This window comes from Trachurus trachurus (assembly GCF_905171665.1).
Source record: "Trachurus trachurus genome assembly, chromosome: 10".
NCBI classification, from domain to species: domain Eukaryota; kingdom Metazoa; phylum Chordata; class Actinopteri; order Carangiformes; family Carangidae; genus Trachurus; species Trachurus trachurus.
The window spans coordinates 9,251,559-9,263,624 of NC_139894.1; the positions used below are offsets into that span (position 1 = coordinate 9,251,559).

Genomic DNA, 12,066 nt, shown 5'->3' on the forward strand with positions numbered 1-12,066 from the left:
AGTCTCTTCTTTGTGCCTTCGTGACAATAAACTGAGTATGTCTTTGGTTTGTGGACAAAACAAGACATTTGAGGACGTCATCTTGTGGTTTGAGGAACACTGATTGACATTTTTCAACATTTATTTACATTTTATTAAGAACTAATCGATTAATCGTTTAAATAATCAACAGATTAATCGATTATGAAAATAATCATTAGTTGCAGCCCTAAACTTGATACATTCATCCCCAGCTTCATCCCTCCCTTTGTCCCTCCCCCTCTCTCTCCTACACACACACACACACACACACACACACACACATAAAGACACGCACACACGCTCACACTACAGATGCCACGGAGGTGACGGAGGTCACCTTATTGTCATCTGCCCAGGGCTGCAGGTTCTGCAGGGCGTAGAGGGAGGAGTTGTGCAGGCAGAGCGGGTCCGGCTGCAGCGGCTGGCTCAACGTCTTCTGGAAAGCTTCCTGCTGAAGCTGCAGCATCAGCCGGTTGGCCTGCTGCCTCTCTGCCTCTCTCTCCTCTGCAGTCTGTCTCCTGGGCGGAAGGAAAGACAAAAAGGGAGCAGGGAGAGATTAAGGATCTATATTATGTTTACTCTTATGGATGTGCACAAACATAGATGCCACAGCATTATGTTTATCCTCATTAAGAAGAAAACGGTCTTTCAGTTTCAAACAGCAGGGTCCAGGTTATATTTATGCAGTAGTTGCAACAACCAAGATGAATCTCAGGGGTTTATAAGGTGATTAACATTTTAGGAAAATAGGGGAGAATCATGTTATCTTGTAATTACTTTTTCCTATATGCACCTGAATAGTTTTACTTAAATACAGGGAGGCTTACGTATATGTTGTTTAGTTTAGTTGTTTAGAGTGTCTGGTAAGAACGTGTCCTTCAATCGCCTGTGTCAGCAGCTTTTTACGACTCATAGTTCGTAAAGCGTTTTATTGTGCGACCTCTAGTGGCCGTAGTAATCATGACACTAGCAAAACAGGAGGTCACTAGGAGGAGGAGGATAAGGGTGCATGGGTGGGTTTCGGTGCCGCTGTTTGATTTCTATTCGATCACAAAGATCAATCTTCTCCTAAATCTGACCAACAGTTTTTTGTGCCTAAACCAAACCAAACCAAACATAAGCTCAACCCCATGTTACGCATGGAACTGTTTTTGGAGATCACAGGCTGCAGGTTGGTGGATTTGTTGGCTGAAAAATGTGTGAATTGCTGCAGAAAAGATTCAACATGCGACTAAAATGATACCTGAAACTGAATTGTCAGTTACATGTTGTTGTTTTTTTTAGAGCCGCTGAGTAAGGAAGTTAAAGAAAACAGTTGTAAAATCAGTTGTAAGTATCTAAAACATTATTCCCCGCAAACACTATTTGCAAACCGGCTGCTTTCACTGTATGTTCAACAAACACTGGCACTCGCTGCTTCAGCTGCAGGCTACATGACAGCTGATCAGGATGAGTGACAGGTGTTGGTGGGGGAATGTGACTAGCGCAGGGGGAGGAGGAACAGTACACGTCCTGCCTCAAGGTGAAAAGTTACATCTGTGTGTGTTTTCTTTTTTTTTGTTCCTTTTCAGCACAGCATATGTTCACAGTAACTTACACCCTGTATGCTGTGTCAGTAGGTGCTGATATCAGCGTTTGCTTTGAAGAAAAGTGGCCCAGATGTGTGTTTTTTCTTCTTCTTGAAGCCAGTACAGTAGCAGGCTACATTGATACGTGCTTTTTTTTTGGTTTGGTTGTTTGCGTTGGAAAGTATCCAGAGAGAAGCACTCGCTCCAGGTGAGGCCGCAAGATAAATAAAGACGTGAACTGAGATGCTGAATGCAAAAGAATGAGGATTTAACACCTTTCAAGGGATTGGGTGCAGCTTTTTGCTCATAATCTTTTCCTCCTCCTGAGTTGAACTTTCTTAATATTCAAATCAATTCTCCAGACAGAGTACGACAGGAAATCGTTTGCATAAATGTCAACAGAATAAGGCAGAATGGGGAATGTATTAGGCTCCTTTTGAAATTGTAGTGTTTGCTAATAGCACAAAACCATAATAAACAAACAATCGCTGCCAAACCTAAAAATGGCAGGAAGGAGTCGCATGCAAGCAGAAAACACACCTCTAAAACACTCTTTCATGCGCACCAACCTCCATCCATTAGCCACACATTATTGTTAACAGCATTATCATAATCTTATTCGCTGCCTGTTGATTCGATCATCCTCTTGTTACTAGCGTAGTCGTCACGCAAAGGACATCCCTCATGCTCATCCTATCAGGTGGTGCACACACTACACAGGGAGAGGCATAAATCTCAGCAAAACTAGGAAATCAGAAAAACGAGTTAAGCCAATTCCCTTGTTACTCCTGATGTGCCGCTCGGTCTTACAGTAGCTTCGGCTTGGCCGTGTTTATTTTAGGCAAATTTATTGTTATTAAATCTCATAGAAGAGAGATTTGTCTTGTTTTTTGGCAACTAATGGGATTGAATTCACCTTTTTTAATGATTTTTTTTAAATAGGATAATCAAACCAAACTTTTATATCTACAACAAACATACAGCTCACTTTTAAGCTTTAAAAAAGCGTAAATATTAAAGCTCTTTAATGCAGCTGTTGCAGTAATGTGCCTTTTGAAAAATGCATCCTACCCCTTTAACTAAGGGCAGGGCATCATAATGTGATTTCCTACTCATTTACTTCCAAATGGCTATAAACAACAGTTAGAATGAAGTGAAGGAGTGTGTGTGTGTGTGTGTGTTGGTGTGTGTTGGTGTGTGCGTGTGTTTTCTCTTTCTTCTGTCTATGGACTTGGCAGTCAATTCCTCCTGTGAGTGTTTCAGTATTGCTTTGGACAGCAATTTTCTAAAAGGCCCTTTCAGGAGGCTCAGAAGTGATTGTGCTTGGTCAAGTGAACTGGCCTCGACTGGCAGCTAAGCTAAGCAAAATAGGTGTTGTGTTGTACAAACCCGGCTTCGGCTGCGGACCGCTTTACTCGTGTTTAAAGTAAAACACAAGTGAGCATTTTGTGGACGGTTAAGAGCAAAACAGAGACACATTCACTGCCGTCGATTTATGGGCGCAAGAAAAAAAAATTGGAAGGAGTGGCTGCTGCTGCATCCTGCGCTCATAAAGACAAATAGCTCCTGAACAATCCACCAGGACATGTTTGTTTTGCCTAAGTAGATCATGTGGGAGAAGAAAATGAGCAAAAATATGATGGCTGGAGGAGAGAGTTATGACACTTTGGCTTTTACTATCCCCCCTCCGCCTTAAAAGGATGCCGAAGTGAAACCAATCTTACCGCCATTTTGTCCGTCTGTTCTGAAACCAGGTCTTGACTTGTGCGTCTGTCATCTTCAGGGCCTTGGCCAAGGTGGCGCGCTCTGCCGACGCCAGGTACTTCTGCCGGTGAAACCGTTTCTCCAGCTCGCAGATCTGCACCCGGCTGAAGGAGGTGCGAGGCTTTTTCCTCTTGGGCGGCGTCCGGTTTTGGTACGGGTGTCCGATACGCCGGGTCACGGAGAAGGGCGAGAGGGCAGCTGAAAAGACAGAAAAAAAGAGAGAAGGTATTTGACATCAGCCGGCGCCGTTTAATCAAGCATGGAGCTTTATGTGTGTTGTGGGTTAGAGCTTTAAACACAGCACACTTCAGTGTTAGCATTAGCAATAAGCAAAATGAATGTTTTCCCATTTCTAAACAGCACTGATCTGTGTTTCTGAAGAATGAACTTATTTCCCTTGAGGTTTTGTTTGCACACATTCACATTATTTTCTTGTCCAAAGCCATGGTTGTATAAAATTAATTCCTAGTCTGTCTCTCAACTCTAAAAAAAAAAAAAAAGTCAGGGGGTCTAAGAAAAAGGCCCAGAAGCTGCCAAGTGAAGAAGATAAATGTAATTACGACTTCAATTCCCCTGCCAGATTTGTGAAAACCAAACAGCACGATGGATTATACCGACAGGAAGTCAAAGGGAAAAAGTCATACGGGGACATTTAGAGAGCTTAGATATGCAATATAGTTTCCAAAAACAATTCAGAGTGAGATATGGCTTGTAGCTGGTGATAAATTGACCTCTTAGAAATAAAAGTACAAATCTAAACAAATGAAAACGTATTCTTGAGCAGACAGTTTGAAATTTCAGAGGTTGAGTTGTGTTAATAAAAAACAAAACAAACCACACAAAAATTAGATGGGTGAGGTAGGGGGAGGGGGTGACTCACCTGCACAACCCCCCTTTGGGAAAGGATAGTCTGCTAGGAGGCCATTGCCGTCTCGCAGGTGAGCGAGCTCGGGGTAATAGCATTTGGCTAATGTCTCCACAGTGCTCCAGACAGGGACCCTGCCGATGTCTCCCTTGGGGAGAGGACAGAGGGACCCGGCGGCCCCCGGGCCCCCTGTCGCCTCTCCAGCTCGGCTCTCCTCTGCCTGCTCCCCTAAAGGAAAGGGAGACACAGTAAGGTCCCACATCTGGAGCACAGCAGCAGCAGCAGCTGCAGCAGCTGCCGCCGCCGGGCCGGCACCGACGCATAGCAGCTAATCACATGAAGGAGGCCTGAATGATGAACAGAGGCTACTTTAATGTTATTTACTGCTAGTCTCTTAAGTTAGCATTTGAAAAGGTTTGCTTAAAAAAACAAAAACAAAAGATAAATACCTTCCACTTGAAAGAATAAATGACATGTAGCAGAGTTACCAAAGCAAATCAGGCACATACTAGTCAGCAAATCAGAAACAGGCAATCAGGGTCATCCAATGATAATGTGATGAAGGTCAAAATATAATTTAACAACCGCTGTAACAATGTTAAGCTACTTTAAACTATTCAGACATTCAACCTAACAAAGTAAAATAACCTAGAGTTATCAATCCTGTCAAATTAAAACATTCAATGCTTGCACAAAACAGAAATCAAACATTTGCAGCAATAAACAGGTCAACATGTATCGATTATATTCTCTGCAGTTGCTTCGTCATTGTGTCTATTTCACAGATGTATAAAGTGCACACAGTCATTATAATTATAGTCTATATTGTGTTTTTTTATACTCCTGTCTCTACCTCACTGCCCGTTGGTGGTGGTGGCTCGCTTTCATATATCTGGGTATTAATAACAACTTATCTTCAGCATCATAAAATATCTATGAATCCTGTCTATTTTGTCAGCCATGGGTAAACAGAAGATCAATAAATGTAATGAGATCGTTTTTGGCCATAGATCCACTCCCCAGCCGCATTTCGCTATTTTTCAAGGCAGAATGGAAATCAACTACTCTCCGCCACTCTCTCTCTCTCCTTGCATCTGTGTGTCATTCCTCCCCAGCAAGCTGTTTCTCCTGCTGTCTTACAGGGTGTTTATTTGTTTTTGTTTTGTCAGAAAAGCTCACCAGGAGCCAAAATGAATATGAAAACATCTGCAATAGGTGTCCCCTTGGGAGGCGGGAGGAATGGAGCAGGGCCATGTGCTGCTGAAGCTGTAGCTGCTGTTGTTGTATCTGCTCTCAGAGTCTCAGCGACCTAAAAAATTCATTTTGCCACACAGACGATGACAATTTGGATGGAAAATGGAACATGAAGCTGTTATTATGCGCTCGGCAGTCGTTTCCAGGGAGCGTGCATGCTGCCGACGACATCCCCTGGTGGGTGCTGCTGAACACACGAGTGGCAAATTGAGGCGTTATACTACACACGACACGAGCAAATGATTTGTAAAGTAAAGATAAATTGCTGCAGTGTGCAGTTTACAGTAGGTCACACAAAGTTAACGTCAAACCCATTAGCGATGCAGATTTAGTGCCTGAAATGAAAACTCACAACTTTTATAGGGACCTTTTCTTTTTCTGCTTTTCTTTTTTTTTTTACCCCCTCCTCCTTCTTCTTCTTCTTCTTCTTCTTCTTCTTCTTCTCATTATTATTTTTAATCTCCTACAGTAATATAACATTATTATCATGTTTCACATTATGTGTTGCTCTGATGCTCAATAATAATAAAATGGTAATTGTATCCTTTTAATATTCCTTTTGGGACCCAGACAGGCATCTATGGTATTTAATCATGAGTTTATAGTGAATTTATTTGTATTATGTTTCTATAATATTGCTATAGGTGCTCACAACAGACTGTAGCACCTTTGTGGCCCTTAATGGTGGATTTATAGGGGACCTTATTGCACTGCATGGTGTGTTTTCAAACCTCCTGTGCTTGCTTCTGTCTCTATATATAGATTTAAATATAGCCAATAGTTGTTTCATTTCAATCGGCCTCTCATTGCGCAAAACTATGTGCAGCCTTGAGTGCGAGCAGGCCTGCTGTTTTGCTGCCAGTGGCAGGTCTGGCTGAATAATATACTGCATTAAGATGGCTATTTCAGACCATCTGTATATGGGCTAACTAATGGACCAGACACATTGAAGCACGTTCAGAGGCAACCCAACATGCAGCGTGCAGCAGGAGCCCTTTTGGACCTGCCAACTTGCAGCGATCGAGGCTTTTCACTTTTACAACGTGCAAAAAAGAAAACGCTGGTAGAATATATGATCCCAAGATGCCTCGGATGCTGCATCAGTCATGTTTAATGTTTTGACTGAGGGACGAAGCCCTGGAATCAGATAGGCTATATGCCTTCAGATTTATTCCTTTCTATTCTTACCACTGTGCAACAATGATGTAATGTTTGAGCTCATGTCGTCCAGCACTGACTTATACTTGGCATCTAAATTGAAAGACTGTCCCTGCTCAACCGCATCAGTCCTAATGAAATAACCATGAATCAAAATAAATCCTATTCAGAATATCTCTGTATTCTTACAGTCAGATCATATGTCTGTTCATAAAAGCCTCTTCTGCCATTATTAAATAGCCAGACAGGGGAAAAAATAATACATAGGACAATAAAAATAAAGTTAATCCACATCCAGTCCACATTATTCACTAAAAGTTATATTATGTTGTTATATTGTTCCAGTTTGTGCACTGTACATTATACCTATAAGCATTTTTTCTTTAAGTGTGAAATCTATTATTAAATATTGCTTTAATACTTAATTATTTTTCCTGAGCATTAATAGTTTTTCTCAACAGCCTGGAAAACAGTTAAACAGTTAATGAAGATGATGTGGAAAATCCCACTCACACTGGTGTAGAGGTCATGTAGGCTATAGCCTATAGCCCATTGAACTAACTGAACGACATCGGATCATTTAGACTTGAAAAAAAAATTAACAATAAAGAAAAATTAAAACTAAACCACGTGATTGCTTGTTCATGTAAAAAGAAAAAAAATGCTCTGGAATAGTAAATCTGCTGCCTGGGTTAATACAATTTAGCATAAGCATATCAAAAAATAAAATGCTGCCGTGGAGAATATGTTTCCCATAATAAAACCACTTATACTTAATAATACTTCTCTGTGACAGCGCCTCGCTTCCCCACTGCGGATATTACCTTTGTAGCAATCTAATAAATATATCCGTGAAGGATTCTTCTAAAGGGGATATTGAAATATAACATGAACATATATTGCTATTTATTACACTTATGCGGGACAAAAAAGGCAGAGAGGGAGAGACTGTCTGATGTCACGAGCGAGAATCAGGGCAGCTGGAAAACACACGAGGGCTCGAGCTAAACGAAAATAAAGTCACATTTTTTAATGCTCTGAGCCATTAAAACCAAGACAGAGAGAGAAAAAAAGGTTTAATTATGTTTTTTTATTGATGCTACGTGGCCTGTAGAGCTGCACGTGCTGTATTATGGCTCTGTTTATTGCAACGATGCCCAAAACGGTCCACATTATTGCTATTTTTGTTGTTATTATGCATTTGTTTTTGGACGTTGGTGAGCTATACATATGCCCAAATTGTGATTTTATTAATTACATTTCTTACGTTTTGTTTCAACGTATTTAAATCCGCAGTAAACTCCTATTCTATTCTGTTCTATGAAATTGCTCACTTTTTCTATTATTTTTATTTGTGGCCTGTTTTTTTTTTGTTTTTTTGTTGCTGTATATGTTCTTTATTTGTGTTTTACTTTTTTGTTTTTATTTAATCAAAAATCATGGATTTAGTTGAAAATTAAGTAAATTTATTTTGGACGCACAAAGAAATGACACTGCAATTAATCCACATGAACCAATAATAATAATAACTGGATCAAATTAGTGGTGAAATGTGAGAGAAATAATAAAAGATAAATGAAGTGAATAAGTTAAAGCCTGTAAGCCCTGCAGCACGAGGGCTGGTGATCAACACGAGCTCTCTGCGATATAATAAACAAGTCTATATTTTCAGAGCTGGATTAATTGATGCCTTTAACACCCCGGATCTTAATCCTTGCGTCAGTCTGACACACACACAACTCTAAGTGATTTCTTTTCTTTCTTTCTTTAAAAAAAAAAAAAGCTGAAACACGAACTCCTTCAGCCTTCAGCTCTCATGTCAGTGTGAAAACTGAGAAAAATCTATTGTGCAATTTTTACATCCCCAAGCTTAAAGAAAAAAACACCTCCACTGGCTGCCATGCAGGGAGCTGAGCGGAGCAGCAGCCTCTTTGGCAGCAGCACGCTGGGGCTGTTTAATGCTGCGAGAGGCCGTGTGTCTATGTGTGTGTGTGTGTGTGTGTGTGTGTGTTTTATTCTCCTCTGGTTTCAAGTTGGAAAGCGACGAGAAAAACAAGAAGCAGAGAGAAACATTTAAAATGGTTCTCTGCCCATCAGGATAGATGATAGTCTATTGGATTTACGGCCTTTTATAGAAAACAGAGCAGGCTAAATCTGGAGCGTGTGTGTGTGTGTATGTGTAAGCTACAAGAGTGTGTGTGTGTGTGTGTACGTGTGTGTATAAGAGTGTGTGTGTTGCTGCTGCTGCTGATCTTCGGCTGATCAATACAGTGGAAAGATATAAGCTGCGAAATAATTACAGCGACACAAAGCTGAGAGAGAAATTAAACGAGAGGCCCTCGGTGACTATGAGTAAAATTGATAAGCCTATTTACACTGGATCTTTTTGCAGTTGACATATCGTCCCCCGGTTTTTAATAATTAATCAGCTCCAAAGAACGGAATGGTGAATATTTAATGCGTGGAGAGGTGGGTGAGGTGGGAGAGCGCGGATAATCCATGCTGTTGTTCATTTTCATCTTCATAACGATGAGGTCATGAGGAAAAAAAACACACACACAGAGGAAGAACCCCCCTCCTCCTCTAAAGTATAATAAAATATGATATAATAGCCTATACAATAGAAATAAGATAAAGTCTGCTTACAGTGGCAGGTTGACATTTTTTTAAGGAAAATTAAAGGATTTTTTTTTTTTTTTTTTTTACTTGCTTTTGTATTAGCAGCTATCTTCATCTTAAATTTGCCTACATGCAAAGTCTGTCTGGTGTAACATGTAGAATGAGTCACTGTCTTATATGTTCAATAATGTGACTGTGTGTTGCTCCCTCCTCCCTGCATCCAAAATTATCCTAAACTGAAACCAAGATGAGGTTCAAAACAAAGCAAAACAAAAACACAGTAGGGTATTTGAATTTTTTTGGGAAGATACAAATATGTAAACAACTAGGACCTCCTACATGTGACCTGCAGATTGTGTGACACAGATTATCTTCACTAGAAAGCATGTGTGTAAAAATAGGTTTATTATGTAGTTGTGGATCCTACTTTTTATTTTTATTTTTGTATTTGTTTATTTTTGATTATACAGTTATTTCATTCATTCATGTTTTTGGTTAATTTATTTTCTACAAAAAGCGTACACACAGTGAAAATTCTCATTTAAATATGAACTAGCCTACTATATATAAACTACAAAAGATCTGATTGTGTATTATATTTTGGCACATTTTATTTAATTATGACACTTTGGGAGTAATTCTGTGACTTTTTTTTTAATTCACAAACTTACTGTGGAAGTAATTGAGTCATTTCAGGCAAGAAAACAAATCTTGATTAACCAAATCCTCAGTTTAAATAAACCAATGCAAATGTGAGCTTTTAAATAGTGATAATTAAATATGAAATACGCTGATTAATGGTGCTAAGTTATTTTAATATAATGCATTTGGTGTCCAATATAAGAATAAGAATAAAAAAGAATTAAATCTTTCATTAGCCTGTTTTAAATTCCAGCTGCTCTGAATAATAACAATAAAATAAGAATGATAATACTAATGACAATAGTAGGCTATAGGTTTTTAAATGCCATATTGTTACTGTGCGGCTCTCAGAAAGAAAAAAAATAATTCATCCTCATGAAAAAAAAAGAGAGAAAGAAACCGGGGGACGTCGTTATCCGTCATCCGCTGTAAATGGAGAGTGATGGTCCAATACTGATTCATCAGCATGTCCATGTCAATTTCTGCACTCGTTTGTCAGGCTGCCCTTCCACCATAATAAAACCGACTATGTGTATGTGTGTGTGTGTGGGTGTATTGTGTGTGTGCGTGTGTGTGCATATAGACGATTCGTTATAGATTACAACCTAAAGATGAAATCATCAGCTGCTGCTTCAATTCGTGGAGCTGTTAGACCCAGACACAGTGGAGCCTCGTGCAGCTCATCGCTCAGGCCCTGATTTAAAAACCCCAGAGTCAGAAAATAATCACAACTCAACCCTGCACGACGGAAAAACACCATACTACTACTACTACTACTACTGGGCCTGTGAATATTCTCATTTGTCCAGGTCATAGTTATCTCAAGGAAATTTAAATCGAATGCAACTCGACTTTGTTATAGGAAGAAAGTGAAGTGAAACGTCTTCATAGACAAATAACCAAGTCCAGTTGCATTCATTTCAATTTCCTTAAGGGAATAATACTACTACTGCTGCTGCTGTGTGAGTGTCTGTTTCATTATAAGGGCGTGAAATGCTCGTGAAGGAACATGAAGGTGTTGTGTGTGTGTGTGTGTGTGTGTGTGTGTAGGTACATTATAGTAAACACAACTGAGTTTACAGGTGTTGTACACTCTGTTTACCTGTTAGTCTGTCTTTGGCAAACCTCCTACTGCTCTCCATCCACGGGAAGGTGAAGTTCGCATTCCCCATTCCCATTCCCATCCCCATCCCCATCCCGGGCATCGAGGGGATTCCCGGCGCGATGCCCGGCGGATGCGCCGAGGGGGGCGGATGCGGCGCGGCGGCGACGGGCGGCGGCGGCGGAGGCGGCATGGGTCTGTGCGCCGGCACGCGGATCACTCCACCGGCAGCGCCACCACCGCCGCCACCGCCACCACCACCACCACCACCCGAGTTCACGTTAACGTTCATGTTCATGTTCATACTGACGTTCATGTTCATGTTGACGTTGTAGGAGCCGGCCAGCCCCGCCGCCGCCGCCGCCGCCATGGAGCAGGCCGGGTTGTAGACGCTGTTGTAGCCGTTGCTGCTGTACACGTTGGAGGAGGCCAGCGCGTAATCCGGGTCAGTCCGGTTGGGCAGCATGCAGCCGCTGGACTGGTCCGAGCTGTTCAGGATTTGGTCGATCCCGAAGCTGATGGGTTCATGCTGCTGCTGGTGCGTCTGGTTCACCTCCTCGATCCCGGTGTGCTCCATAGTTTTTTTGTTTTTTTGTTTTTGTTTTTAAATCGCTTCTGTGTGTGTGTCAGTGTGTTTCAGCAGCACCGGGTTGTGTTTTTGTCATCTGGTAACTCACGCCTTTTTTGGAGAAAGAAATGTTTGGATGTGTGTGTGTTTTTTATTTACTGCAGAACTGGGCTGTTTTCTGTTCTCGAGCATCGACACAGGCCTCTTCTTACTCCCAGGAAACCAATAACGTGTCCGGCGCTATCCAAAATCTTGCCATTATTTCTGTCCAGCAGCGGAGGGGATCGGGTGTTCCCTAAATTAAATGCCTGTCCGCCGGGCAAAGAAAGAGCGTATCCATGTTTAACAGCGGCGTTTTCTCCCGCCGTGAAGTGGACACAAGGAAACCTACCAACAAGAAAAAAAAACAAAAAAAAACAAAACAACAACAGCACAAGACGCCGAGGGGTTATCCCGAGTACTCACACACACATGCACAAAAAAGAAAAAAAAAAGATCCGTGGAG

General features: G+C 41.2%; 1 protein-coding gene across 1 annotated transcript; it reads right to left on the bottom strand.

Annotated features, from left to right (window-relative positions):
- Nucleotides 1-322: 322 nt before the first annotated feature.
- Nucleotides 323-11,576, bottom strand: tlx2 (T cell leukemia homeobox 2; the record flags this gene model as incomplete). The annotated part of the gene is made up of 4 exons (XM_083980461.1): nucleotides 10,994-11,576; nucleotides 4,234-4,446; nucleotides 3,314-3,551; nucleotides 323-539 (listed from the first exon to the last, which is right to left on the bottom strand). Exons 1-4 carry the CDS (start codon nucleotides 11,568-11,570, stop codon nucleotides 323-325), a joined length of 1,245 nt encoding a protein of 414 aa, XP_083836587.1. The 5' UTR covers nucleotides 11,571-11,576.
- Nucleotides 11,577-12,066: the final 490 nt, after the last annotated feature.